At 32.2% G+C, this 15,339-nt stretch overlaps 1 protein-coding gene across 1 annotated transcript in view; it reads left to right on the top strand.

The window, feature by feature from the left end:
* Positions 1 to 7,711, top strand: part of LOC110030983 — a 12,341-nt gene extending 4,630 nt beyond the window's left edge. The window contains exons 2-6 of the mRNA XM_020733991.1: positions 2,335 to 2,405; positions 3,534 to 4,357; positions 5,341 to 5,464; positions 6,767 to 7,122; positions 7,297 to 7,711. Of these exons, the coding sequence (XP_020589650.1) occupies positions 2,335 to 2,405; positions 3,534 to 4,357; positions 5,341 to 5,464; positions 6,767 to 7,122; positions 7,297 to 7,417 (1,496 nt within the window). The 3' untranslated portion in view covers positions 7,418 to 7,711. The remainder of the gene's footprint in view (positions 1 to 2,334; positions 2,406 to 3,533; positions 4,358 to 5,340; positions 5,465 to 6,766; positions 7,123 to 7,296) is intronic.
* Positions 7,712 to 15,339: the final 7,628 nt, after the last annotated feature.

Genomic DNA, 15,339 nt, shown 5'->3' with positions numbered 1-15,339 from the left:
TCTGATTAGGAGAGTAGATGTTTTAAATTTGGTTTTTGTTAAGAAAGGCAGAGGTAGACCTAGGAAGACTTGGGCTTATTGTATTAAAAATGATCTTAATTTATTAGAACTAAATGAAAATATGATACTAAATAGGCAATGGAGAAAAAGGATTCATGTAGCCGACCCCACGTAGTGGGATTAAGACTTTGTTGTTGTTGTTGTTGTATTTATTCAATAATTTTTTTTTAATTAGATATTATTCATTTATTTTAATTGAAACTAGAATTAATTATTTTTGTGGGGATACGATTAGATTTAAACGTGATATGTTATATAGGATTAAATTATTTTTTATTTCAATATTTTTTTTGGTAATGTTATTTCTATTAATCAGGAGTCCTTGTATTTTGGATTACTCTATTAATGAATGAAAATTAAAGCTTCTTCTTATTCTCTTTAGTCTCTCTATCTCAGTTCTCTCTTTGCTAATTTTTTATTTTTTTTTCTTATATTTACCAACTTTATATCATTTGTTATTTGAGCCTTATGAGCAGACTAGATGTCTGATAATCTTACTTGGCAAGTTATAAGATTTTTGTTTATGAGGTTCTCGGGCAATTCATATAATGCTAGATGGCCGAACTTTCTTCTTCGGAATCAAGTGGTTTAAAGGGTGCAAGCTGTACAATATCATTTTCTATTCCCATATTACATATGTAGAAACTTGGTTAATATTTGTATATTTTCTCCTAAGACTTTTGTGTGAAGTGATCGCTTTGTAATTAGTTGTTTTCGAATGTAGAAATTACTTAGTGTAGAATAGAATCATGTTGTATTAATAAGGGTGTAATGAAATACACATATGATTCAAATTATCTTTTCACCCTCGTTTTTAAAGACCTTGAAAAGAAATTCAAAAGTTTCATCCTTTGGTCTCTCTCTTTAACAAGTCGCGACATCCTTCTAGCAGCCACTATTTATTGTCTAGTTGGGAGGACATTCTCCTTCCATCAGCCATCACCTATTGTCTAGTAGTCAGGACAGTATAAACTTCCTCCTTGCGATAGCCTTCTCCACCTTTAGCTTCTATCTTTGCAGCAAGGAGAACCACAATACGGAGAATCGTCCGCTATTATAACAACAATAAGAAGAAAAACCATAGTTTTAATAGTTTATATGGATGAAATTATTTTAACAACAAATCTTTCTTAAAAATGGAGGAAAGTTAAAACTCAAAACTCAACAATTCAAATAACTTGCAGTGAATGATCTAAATAGATTCAAATATTTTCTTGGAATAGAAGTGACTCACTCAATTAGGATATTCATTTTGTTACTAAAGGAAATCTGGAATATACTGAATGAAAAATATTTGATGGGATTCAAGTCTTTTAGAAGTTCCATTTGATTATTGCCACAAGTTTTGAAAGACAAATTACAACCCAAAAGTTGATAAATGAATGTTTCAAATGTTGACAGTAAGCTTTTTTTCCTCATTGACATAAGATTGGTTGTAACCTAATCTGTAAGTAATCCAAGTCAATTTATGCCTATACTGAACAAGTGTATTTATAAGTTACATATGAACCTCTTCATCTTCTCAAAGCAATCTCATGAAAATAAATCTTATTTAATAGAAATAGAAGACTCGTTTTAGAAGCAGACACATATTCTGACTGGGTGATTGCTTATACATATAAAATCTACTTCTAATTATCGTTCTTTTTATGATAAAATGTAATCATTGATTTATGAATGGGTAGGATTTCTCATACATATAAAGAATCACTTTAGAAGGAGACACATTCTAATTATAACTTTTTGTTCCCAAGATTCTTCATGGCTAGTCTGAATGCTCTTCTGATTTTCTTCTCTTTCAGTCATAAATCTATAAGGTCTCTCTTGCTACTTATTTTGATTTTGTCTATATCTTTGCGCATTGATCTTATCTCTCATAAAGCATGACTCGAGTTTCTTTTCATACATTCAGATTCACTTATGCACCAAACTTGATCCCATGCTTGATATAGTCTTATGATCCTTTTTTATTTTAACTGTATCAATTTTCCTTCTCTCTTCCAATTTCTTGCAACAGTCATAAAATCATCAGCATAATAGCTCGTGAGAGCTAAGTTAGTGAAATGTAGCCATCTGAATTTAACCTTGCAACATTATCAGCTTTTTCCCATTTGATTTTATGATGTGTAAGTGAAATTTGTTGTTGAACGTGTGTTTGGTGTGGTAATGTTCAGATCCACCTCTTCCCATTTGTTTTCCATTTTTTTCGAAGCTATTATTTTTATTGCCAGAATATTTTTTTTTGATACTAATGAGTTGCCTCATTATTTTCAGATCTGCAGTTGCATGAAGACGAGATTTATTGCTCTTTAGAAGATGAACAGCATGATGGATTTCAACCCCAAGTATGCTCAATTTTACCTCAACTTAAAAAATAAATAAAAACCTAGAATTTCGTATCTAGATTAAATCTCTGATTTTGTAATAATTCTTTGGTAACTTAAGGGCTTTGCAGTCCCAAACAAAAGATAACTTGAGGGTTTTGCAGTCCCTAACACTTTTGCAGTCTATGTTCTTATGCATGAGAACTGTTGGTGTTAGAGTTGTATGCATTCTTTTCAATATGTGCTAGGCATTATATCAATTTAAGAAGGTGTTTGATTAAACTTGTTGGCCCAATCTTGCTTGATGCTTTACAACTTGATCCTTTGTACAATTTTGCTTGAGCAACTCTGTTCTTGTTTTATCTGTACTGCATTCTTTTGACAAATTTTTCTATTCAGAACTTTTAACAGTACGACGCATTCATGCTTCTTTAACCTGCTTATGCTTTCGATTCCTCTCCAGTAATTTGGAGAGCATTTAACAATTTTTTGCCATTCATCCTTTTTCCCTTCCTTGGTTGTATTAGTAAGTTATCACGTTGGCCATTTTGCCATACCCACCTAGTTTTGTTTTCTTTTTCTTTGTGTACTGAGACGTTCATGGCTAATCCTTTCTCCTATTGTTTCAATTGAAAACCTTCTGAACCTGTCCATTCCTCCGATGCCCCACATGTATGAAGGAGCTCTTTTTTTAAAAAAAGTTTTTTTTTTCTATTTTTCAACGCAATGCTTTGAAGTGAAGAAATCAAGTGGCAAATGCATTAGTCTTCTTCAATGATCAACAAACCAGCTTCTTGCATGTAAACTCTCATCTTCTTTGGTTTACTTGTCACTTAATGCTTTCATTTGATGACTAAAATTCTTCTTGGTCATATCATATTGTTTTTAATGTCAGCTCTATGATCTTTTGGTGCATCATTTTAGTCTGGATGCTAGGCTGCATATATTTTTGCTAAAAAGGATGCATAATGGGTTGTTTATTAAAATGTTGCCTTGTTTTTTATATTTCTTGAGGGAAGTTTTAGATTGGTATGGTATTGATAGATGTTTTGAGAAAAATCTTACTGGTTATTCCTTTTTACCAAAATATAACAAACATTATTCTCCTATAGTAGTTTTTTACATATAGCTAATCATATTTCGTGACAGACTCCATCTAGGCCAGCATACAGCCCCCATAGAGCAAGCCAACATTCTTTTGAGCTAGCATCCAGCGTTGGATCCAAATACAATGATCACGAACATTTAAATACCTCTAAGTATGAAGATTTGCTTGATAAATGTTATATTCCATATGCTGAAAGATACAGAATGAAGAATCTGAAGTTCCCTTTTGGTGAAAAAGAATCACACAAGCGAACGCCTGAGGGAATGTCTTTATACTCCAGACTTCGTGATATACACAAGAGAAAGAGGCAAATTTTTAAGGACCATCCTCTACCCACTTTAGATACGGGATCTTCCATTCATTCAGAAGGCATTTCAGAGAGGACTAAGCCAACTGAAGAAGTAATTTCATTCTTTCCTGAGATCATGTTTCCAGCTAACTGTGTGCCTGAAAGTGCTCTCCCACTGTTAATCACAGAGAAAAAACTCAAGGTTGAAGTTTATGGTGCACTTGATAATTTACCAACAGTTATAAGCCCAAGTCCAGCAATGATGGAAAGATTTGGCATAAGGCCAGAATACATTAAAATGGGAAACAAATATAGGGGAAAAGGCGGATCTGAAGGGGATAAGAGTCCTCTTAGTCAGGAGCAAGCATCTCAAATGGCCCACAAGGCGGTAGCTCGTTTGTTCACAAGTGTAGGTTTTGAAGGTGGAACTGAAGTCTCAATGAAAATTTTCTCAGATTTTTTTAGTAGCCATATCAGTAAGTTAGGACGCAACTTAAAGCTTCTAACTGATAACTACAAAAAGCAAGTTTCATCTATAGAGCTTCTCAAAATGTTTCTGCAAATCTCAGGTCATGGGTGAGTTACTTACACTTAAACCTGTTTGGTTTTATTCCCTTATAAATATTGTTGTTTATTGTTTTTTTTTTTTTTGAAAATTGGATCATAAGAGAATGCCAACGTTTTGCATGCAAATAAACCAGCATTTTTTACCTTCTAATTTCGTGTTGGTTACTTGGGGCTTATATTAATGAGACTTAAGTGCACATGGCTTATTAGTTTCTTTTATATGTTAGTGCTTTGACACTGTCGGCGCTTAAAAGGGGAAAAAGAGAGTTTTTTTTAAAAGTTTGGGAATAGCTAATAATAATATTCAGTCTCTTCCAACAGAATATTTTTCAAAGATAAGATTTGGATTGTATAATGTTTAGCTTCTTATAAATGTGAAATAAATTTATGATATATTGCTCTCCTAATTTGTTATCTTATTAAAAAATTGGACTATTTAGCTCTCTTCACTTTGTAATCCAGATTATAATCCTCATTTGCTTTATGCTTCACGTCTTAGCGGACGTGCATATGAAATAAACTTCTTTCTGATTTAGCAGAAAAAAAGAAATTTAACAGTTAAACATAAAGAGAATTTGCATGGTGGAAATCTTCCAACTTAAATTTCTTCTTCAGTGAATCATTGCCAAATGTCCAGGACAGTTAATGATACATGTATTGATGATTTTGAGCAACAATGATTTGCACTGCTTTTTTAATCTGGTTTGATTTTGAAGGTTCGATTAGATGGAGTAATGCAAACTCTTCTTTATCTCTCTAGTTTTGCCAATGCATTAATCAGGAGCTCAGCTGTAAATTTGAATAAACATTTCTGGAATTTTATGGAGATTTTACCATCCTTTGCCCATGCATGGATCCTCCATGGAGATTGATAGTTGCATAGTATTGCTCTTGTTTCTATCACTTCCCGCTTAATCTGGGCTGTCATAATATTAGATGAAGCTAATATATCAAGTTTATTTACTTGGTCATTCTCTTCTTTCACTCCACAGAAATCTAGGTACCTTGGCAGAAATTACTAAAAATAGTAGCAAGGTTGGCTTTACCCATCAGACACAGCAAATTGTTCGTCAACTTCCTTCACCGCAACAAAATCCTCTTTTACAAGCCCAACAGGCAAGTATTTTCACCTCAAATTTTTTAATTTTTGAACATGTTTGCGTGCTGTTTTCTAAAATTTTGAATTTTTGAACATGTTTGCGTGCTGTTTTCTAAAAGTTAATTGACTTCTATTCCATTCTGTTGACAATTTGCATCTTTTCTCTTATTACAGTATGTCATACACTTGCATTTTAAGAACATTTAATTTAGGGTACTGGAATGATTGAATTTAAGTTTTTGACCCCTCCAATATTGGTGATGATGATTGATAACTAACCCCCAGGGAGTTTGCACTTCTTATATTGCTTGAAAAAAATATTTTTGGTGCAATTACATTTGGAATTGGGTCCTACGTGTTTAAATTTGACAAAAGTGTTGATAAAAAAATTAATTTAAGAAAATTACATGTGTGGCTTGGGAATGTTTGCAAAAGCAAATTCCCATTTTTTTTACTGGTGTTTTGTCTCTTGTGTGCATTGGTTGCAAGTTGTGGTTTAGTGGCAACAGTTTGATATGGGCTTATGTACATTAGCTTTAAATGGTTTCACATACGTATTTCTAGTCTTTTTTTTTTTTCCTTTTGTTTATTGCACATTTTTGTCTTCTAGCTTGTTATTTGGATAATTGAGATTTAAATTTTGAATTTGCTGGACCAAATAGGTCATGCTTTCCTTTTACATCATGTTTACTAACTTAAGGATGCAATTCTATAGATAAATACTTGAGGCGTGTAATTTTGTCCTGTTTGGGATTCAATATATTTATCGATTATATCTTTGGAAGATTTATAGACACATACCAATCAATTCTTATGTATTTACATATCTAATACCTAGAGTTCTATTTTACATACATACCGCCTTTCCTATGCATGAAAAAGTGTATGTCACTTCTTAAAAGTTAAAATAGTGGTATTTTTTATGTGATTTGAAAGATTTGTGTTTTATAAATGTAAAGAATGAAATTTTGGTCTTAGATATGTAAATGCATAGGAAATGGCTGGTATGTATGTAAATACCCTGCGACTTTCTTTCTTTTATTTGCTTGTTTGATTTGGAATTTTTTAAAAGTCTGGGGAAAGTATGACATCTTCCTTGGGAAATTATCTTCACTCACCCTTGTAAGACCTGAACTTTTCTCTGTATTTATGATTTTTTATTGAATCTAATTAATTATCCAGTATTTCTTTACTAGTTATGCTAACATCCCAATTTTTTTCAATGTCAATACAACTAGATTTTCAATTGGAATGCGTAGTTTGAATCATCACTTCTTCCCTATATCAATGCACCTAATTTTGCATTCTGCACGTTATAGTTTCAAAGGCAAATGCATCCCCAAATGAATTTGCTTCACCCACAAAATATAGCATTTCAGCAGCAACAACAGCAGCAGCTACAACAACAACAACAATGGGATAAGTTGAGGCGTCGACAGGTATCGGGGCGTGGTTCTGTAATGATTATAGACAAGGATCAGCCTTTGACGGATGTCAAAATCGAGAATATAGTGGAAGGACCTATCGATACAAACAGTTTCAATGCCCTCAATAAACAACAGATGCATTTGAGGCAACAACAGATGGCTATGGCAAATCATCCGACACAATCTGGACAGCATTTTAAACAACTTCAGTCTATTCAGATTCCTCAACTTCAAGCACAGCTGGCTCAGTAAGTCTTATACAATGACTAAACGCTAAGGGCCTTTTTAAATTAAAAAGAGAGGAGGAAACATGAATTTATTCATATTTCTCTCCGTGAAGTCTTTCATATCATACTAAATTCAAATTGTTTTATATTTTTTTTAATGAGTTTGGTCCTTGGAAGCTAATATCTTGGGTGCAGGAATACATTTAATATGAGAAATGTTCCGGTTAAAGTAGAAGCTTTCCAGGAACTAATGAGTGGGGATTCAACACTGAAGCTTGAACCTGATCAGAACAAACTGAACCCTCCAACAAAGTAAGCAGGTGTTTTTTTAGGATTTCGATGAAGTGGATTGATCTATCGCATCTAGTTTATTGTAATAACCTCACAACTTATCAAAATGGTGTATATTTTTATCGATAGTTTTGTAATACGAGTGTATATCTTTACTGGTGATAGGCCTGATCATCTTCTAATACTTGACGAATATAGCTTAATTATTTCATTCTTACCTAAACTTGGGGCAGAAACTATGATTGTGCATAATATCAAAACCCCATTAATATGTGGGATTGTAAAGTAATATTCATACACCGATAATATGTGAATAGCTTGTGGGTAATTAAGGCCTGTGATAAATTATTTTATGATTCCATATATATGTGATAAATAGTGGTTCATTTTTTTTTTTATCCAAGTAGTGGGAATATTGAGTGGTAAAGGAATGGTATTGAAGAAGCTGATCCCATTTGCCTTTCAATGTACTATAATAATCTTGAATAAATTTGCTAAGAACATGTTGGAGTTGAGAGTCTGTACTTGATACGAGTTACTATCTTGAAACAATAGATTGAAGAAAATCCCACATCCCTTTTATATTCTTTTGAGACATGATGGTAGAAGAATTCATATATTTGAGACTAATGAGCATCCATGTGAGAATCATGTTGGTTTGAGAACCAAAAATTTTGGTTGATGAATTTTCTCGTGAGAGAAAAAAAAAAACAAATGAAAAACTTGAGACCATGAGGGATGATAAGTGCCATTACTTTTGAAAGTGGTACTAAATTGGCATATTTTATTTTAGAGAGAAGTGGAGGTCAATGTTGCCATAGAGGAAAGGTCACAATCAAATGAGGTACTAGATGAGCTCATTTAGCAAGCTTGCGCACAAGCGGGACTATGTGAATGCTATTGCATGTGTGTGAGAAGGTTGCTGACAACAGTGTTTGTAGAACGAGTAAGGACATTGGCCAGAGGAAGGGCTACGATAGGTGTGAGGGTTGATAAGCTTGTGGATGCCAATGCACACAAATTGTAAGCATTGTAGATAATAGTAACGCGTTTGATGGGCGATGGTTGGGCTTGAGAAAAATACTGTGTTTATGTGTGTGTGTGTGTGAGAGAGAGAGAGAGAGAGTAAAATCAAGCCTTAACGAGACTTTGATATCATATTCAAATAATTAAAAACTATTTGATATATTTTAACTATTTATTATAGTGCTTATATATTGGCCAAGATAACAAATGAATTTATGAGGGTAATATCTTCAATTAAGAGCATAAATCATAGAATGCATACAAAATATTGACAATTAAAAAGTAAAAACATGATAACAATGCATATGTATATGTCCGTGCATGCGAATGATTGGTTTACTATTCTTTTCTATAAAAAAAAATATAATTTTTAATACAATGTTATTCTTTTTTTTATTTTAACTCATATAAAATTAGATTGGCAAATCAAGGCTGTTCACCTTAGATTTTATCATGAACAAATTTATGATTATAAACATGCAATTACAAGATGTTTTGACATTCATTAAACCTGAATAGTAACATGCTCTTTGCTTGGTTGAAATAACATGATAATTGATTTACTAATTTCATGGTACGTTAAAATGAAATGAAAATTTTTAAGCATGTTTAAGAATGCATCTTAAGTAGTTTAATTTAAAAAAATATTGAAGATATATTAATTTTATTAATGGTCATTCAAACGTATATTTCTTCATCATGTTGGATTGACGGTTTTTTTTTTTCTTAAAGTGGCCGAGAAATTAGATCATCAAATTGGATTTAGATTATAAAACAAATCAATAATCTTAAAATTTCAATCAAAAGTAGTAATATGCAAGTTTATGTGAATAATAGAGTTTCCAAAAGATGATTGCATTGTCAAAATGCTCTGTATCTCAGAGGTTTAGGAAAAAATGGGTAGACCTATTTTTTGCTGAAAGATGTTTTTGAAAATGGTTTGAGATCGATAGGTTTGACAATTCAAAAATGCTTTATTGGAATTGATAATTTATAATAACGACCTTAAATAATTTGGTTAGAGCTCATGTTGACAATGGTGATGTAAGAGGTTTATAATTCAGTTTCATAAATTTAAAGCTGTCAAGATTTATAATTATTTTATTTTATTTTAAATAAATTAATTTATCGATTTTTTTTTTATAGATATTTCCTTCTAAACTTCTAAACATTGCAAGTCTTAACAACTGAATTTGACACCTACTCAGAAACAATCAAACAAGAACAACCCCACCGAGGATTCACATTGAAAATGCAACAACACAATAAGAGTTATATAATAACATAATGTTATTGTATAGTATGATGAGTTATATAATAACAAGATAATATATATTAATAAAATTTATGAAGATCCACAGATTCAAAAATCCACAGATATTCCTCAGCCTTTTCTCATGGCTGAGGAATGTAGAAATATAATTAAAATAAAGAGAAATTTGCATACATAGCACACAGTTCTTGTGCATTTACATATCTCACACCTAAAAACGTATCACAACTAAAATCACAAACAAAATTCAAACATCACGCAGAATATACATTAAAAAAAAAAAAGGCTAAGGGTCACTCAGTGCACTATTTTTCTTTCTTCTTCCTTCTACCTGCAGTTGCCTGAACATCCCCTTCAGCGTTTGTCTCACATGTTCCCAGATAATTTTTACTCTTTGCTTTCGCGCCACCTCTCTGGCATTATGAGGTTTGTTTCCACTGCCGGAGAGGTGATGCGACAGCGGAGAGTCAAAATCTTCTGGGAGCTGGTGTCACAAGTGCTGAACGGGATATTCCGGGTGCAGGTGCGGGTGCAGGTGCAGCGGAAACGCCCTGATGGCCTGCTGATCTTAATTTAGATGGGAATTTATTATATTAATGATGCAATTCTCATCATATTATCATTAAAAATCTTGCTTAAAAATGTGGAGTAGCATATAGTTTATCAAATTTAATCATTTCTGACCTCATATCTAAACATTTTTATCAAGTAGCTATTATTGGAAAGCTTATGCACTCTTTTCATTTCACGATTTCCACTATCATCTCAGCTGTGTCTTTTTATTGGCCCCTAAACTCTTCTTTTCTTATGCAATGTAGTAGTTAAAGCTTCTCTGCATGTCTTATTTCATGGATTCGAGTATCATGTGATTTTTTTTTTTTAATCCTCACCCCCTGCTTTATGCCCCTCTCCTTTTGAGAATGCCTTTCTTTCGGCTGTGCATTGGTTCAAAGAATTAAGCAGAAGAATTTTATTTACGTAATGGTTATATCTTCTTGTTTGGATTAGGCATAATTGATAACGAATTAGTTTTACCATGAAAATTAGAATGCGTGCATACATTTCCTTACGATTCTCTACTTAAAAACTGACTGAAGTGTGCATTATGCTGGATTGTTTTCATTATTCGAAGGTTTGGTTATTGCTTCATGCAGAACAAAAAATGTGAGGAAATTCTCAGAACAGACTTCATTGCTGCTTCGGTTGTGATGATAATTACACGATGCTATTATGTTATGATGGGAGCAATTCTAGTGAATTTTATATATGCTTTGTATCTACATGCTAGATGAAGTTGGATTTACTCTAGAACTTACGAAGAATTCTCTGTAGGGCTCATTTGGCTGCTTGGAGTTAGTAAAATATGCTTCGATTACACTAACAAGTTGACTTTTTGATTCCTATTGCATTTGTCTTATTACTTTGGGTATGTCTAAAAAATTATTGAAAACAGTCTCTCAGATATGATGAAGGTGATGCCTACATGCTATTATTTTATCTCCTTCCTTTTTGTTACCTGCACCCCCGAATGTCCCATTCAGTAATTGCGATGCCGGCTCTCAAAAGATTTGAACTCTTTGTTGTCGCGCCCCCTCTCCAACATCTCCCTTGTTATAAGCTTTACCGCCACATTCATACCGTCAAGAGCCCATTCTTTTGATTTATAGCAATCTGTTTTGCCGAAAAAAAAATAGTCTCATTTAATTTTCTCCTTCAAATGATTCAACGTATTCTGCTTTATCTGATCACATTCATAACGCAGAAAATTCCATTGGCTTCAAACAACAATAAAGTGGTATTACCTGCAAGGAAAGAAGTTTTTGTATTTGCCACCAATTATACTTTGTCTTACTCACATAGTCAATTGTCCTGTAGCAACAAAATGGCCGCCTCTATCCTCTCCCTCTTCTGTAATTATACATGATGGTTACAATGTGATATTAACTGGTGCAGTTTAATGGATGCTGCAGCGAGCAGGCAACAAAAGAAAGAGCTTTAGTTGACAAATTATTCAATTCTGAAGGTATATTGATGAATTTCTCGTGTGCAAATTGAATACAAGAGATTTATCAGTATATCTTCAGAATTGAATAATTTGTCAACTAGAGCTCTTCCTTCTATATATTGCCTGCAAGCTCCAATATCTTTTAGGAGCATGCTCAATAGTCATGAAAGCTGCGCCAGTTAATATCAGATTGTAACCATTCTTCTTCCTAGCATAAGTCTCATCTCTGTGTCAAAGGGCTTCCATCAAGTATATCTTCATCGAGTTCAGGAACAGCCCCACTACACATAAGGCCATCGTCCTTCAGCTGATTGTTCAGAGAATTATGTCACTCTACCCGGATTCAAGATAAAAAGTTACGTACGGTCTTTAATCATGTTTTTAAATTAAAAAATAAAAATAAAAAATTAGGCCCAGTGAAATACACTTTTGAGTAGGGATGATCTACATACGGTGAACGCAGAGAAAAATTTTCCGAATTTATATGGGTGCAGCAGAGCTGGTCTAGATTAATGAGCATTGTACAATATTTATAGGTACATAATAGCATATGAAAACGAAAGTTTATTAACACCATATAAATGCTTGAAATAAATAAGAAATTAGTGAAAAGAGATATAAATGAAATAATATATAATACAATAAAAGAGAATAAAAATAGAATAATATTAAATACAATAAAAGGTATTTATGACATTCCTGTAATACTTTAATGGGTTGCTTACTAAGAAGTAAATCATGACATATCACAATGAGGTTAGTTGACTGATGATCTGTAAACCTTGCTCCTTCCTCCTTTATTTATATTTATTTATATAAAGAAATATTAAATATCAAGATAAAAATAGTTGTTTTTTAAATTTAAAAACTCAAAAGATACTCTCAAATCTTCCTCAACTGATATTTAATATTTTACACAAAAATAAATATCACAAAATTTTTATAAATTTATATGTTAGTTAACTCTTTATATTTATTTATATAGTACTTCGATAATATTCCAAATGAAGAACCTCTCAAAATAAAAAAATTTAGGTTTTTTTTTCCTACTTTTTTTTTTAAGGATTATAACTAATGTGTGCTAGAAAATTCGCAACAGTAGAGTAGTATGTTATCATCTTAATGTGGTACGAAGATTTAACATACACTCAGAAAAGAGAAAACAACTAATAATAATACCATAACTTTTTACGTGGTAAATCCGGAAAGAAAAAAACCATGAAGTCTGCCTCAGCTTAAGAGTTTTATTATAAAAAGATGATTACAATTGCAACTATTTACCCACAAACGGAAAAATATTACTAGATTTTCCAAGTTATATAGTTGATGTGATGATGAATTTGTTTCTAAGAACGGGAAAAGACTGATGGCGATTGGCAGCATTCGGTCAGTAGTGATCGGTAGTGCTCGACGACAGTCAGCGGTGGTCGACAGAGATTAGCGATGATCGATGGCCGGTAGTGGTCAACGGAGGTCAGTGTTGGTCGAAGGTGGTCAACAATAAACTACAGAGAACGACAAAAGTCGATGACCGTCGACGGTGACAGAGGTCAATGGTGGTCGACGGTGATTGGTGGTGGTGGTGCTAGAATTCAGCTTATTATCAAAGTTTTAAGCTTTTCCTCATATCTCAAACTCTTTGTCCCCTTATGAGAAAGGTGAGACTCTATTTGTAAAATTTGATGTGCAATTAATGTAGGAATATGAACCACTTTGATCAGACGGTTCAGAGAGCTTCCTTTGATTATACAACGTTTGATAGACATTTGAGTGCCTTAATGATGTTAGAATTGTGCGATCTCGGGTTCGTTCAATCAGATTATAAGCTCATCAAATTTGGCTTCCGTTTGAACTTCCAAAAATGACCAAAAAAATTCCAAAAGTTATTTAATAGCTTGATCGGGGCTTGATTTGACTTGGATTGGGCCTATTTTGGTATCATTGGGTTCGCCTCGTCAAGCTGGTCATATGACTATAAGTCTGCTAAAATTGAAACATTATATGACTTTTAATCAAAATTTGAATATTTTTTACTCAGAAGATTATCTCGAACTCCATAACGTATAATAGAATTATGTTGATGGCATATCTGATCATTTTATTATATAGATAAGCTAACAGGGGAATTCAAAAAATTTCTTTATAGGTATAATTCAACTACTTTAATAAAATCTTGACATATAAATGACCATCTTTTAGCAAGGACAAATTTATTCATTTTTGTAACGAAGAAGCACAGTTGCTATTTGACAAACAAATGGCTAAAAAAATTATTAAATACACATTTAAGTAACTGCTTATTTAATGTTTTATTAATATCATTTTATTAATTTATTTATATTTTACGCACTTTCAAACTTATATATATTTTAACAAAAAAATACGATCGCCCTAATAACAAATACTTAGATATACATATCAAGCATTTTTTTTATTATTATTTAAACCTCACCTAAATAATTTAAAATAATTCTTAAGCGAACTATACCAATTTTAATTAAAAAATTATAAAATTAATCTTTTTTAAATTATCAATAAAGTAAATATCATAAAAAAAGTACGGTGATACGAACAGAGCACTTGCCGTGCGTGATATACTTCTCGTGGTTAAGACTAGAAAAAACTAAAAAAAAAGTTGAATTGTGGAAGTTCACATTGAAGTCTAAAGGCTTTCATTCGAGTAGAACTAAAATTGAATACATTGAATGTGATTTTAGTAGTAGTAACTCTAGTAATAGGGTTTTAGCCATGGATGAACGCTTTAAATATCTCGGGTATTTTGTTCAAAGTGATGGTGATATAGATGAGGATGTTATTAGTAGAATTCAAGTTGGTTGGTTGAATTGGAGGAATGTTTCAGTCCTATTGAGCGAGAGAAAAGTACCGCTTAAAATGAAAAGAAAATTTTATAAGATGGTTGTGAGACCTGCAATGCTCATGGCTCCATGACACTGAATGTTGGCCTATAAAAGAGAAGCATAAAATTTAGTTAAGAGTTGCCAATGTGAGAATGCTTAGGTAGATGATTGGCTTTACACTTAAAGACAAAATGCAAAATGAATATATCCATGATAGGTTTAGTGTAGCTCCAGTGACAAACAAAATTAGAGAGTTTTTTTAGATGGTTTGGTGACATTAAACATCGACCATCTGATGATCCGATTAGGAGAGTAGATGTTTTAGATTCTACTTATATTAAATGAAAATATGACACTCAATAGGCCTCAATGAAAAAAAAAAAAAGGATTCATGTAGTCGACCCAACTTAGTGGGATAATAACTTCTTCTTGTTGTTCATTTTATTTGTTGTTATTGTATAATAATAATAATAATAATAATAATAATAATAATAATAATAATAATAAAATGCTTAAGAATTAAAGAAAAGTAGCTGTACATATTTTTTCGCTATGAAGAATAAGGTTGATTCCACCTTCTGCCCTCCACCATCGGAAAATGAATCATAATTGATGCGACATAATCATCATAAATATCCAAAATTGTCCATATAAATATAAAAAATGCATGATCTTAATAGAGAAAAATTGGGTCAGAAAAACCCGACCCAAATTTGATCATCATGACTTTATAATCATTAAATTTACTTTCAAGATAAATTCAATATATGATTAATCAATCAAAA

The sequence above is a fragment of the Phalaenopsis equestris genome, unplaced genomic scaffold, assembly GCF_001263595.1.
Source record: "Phalaenopsis equestris unplaced genomic scaffold, ASM126359v1 Scaffold000761, whole genome shotgun sequence".
Taxonomy (NCBI): domain Eukaryota; kingdom Viridiplantae; phylum Streptophyta; class Magnoliopsida; order Asparagales; family Orchidaceae; genus Phalaenopsis; species Phalaenopsis equestris.
The sequence above is the reverse complement of the archived record's forward strand: the minus strand, read 5'-3'. Positions and strand labels throughout refer to the sequence as shown.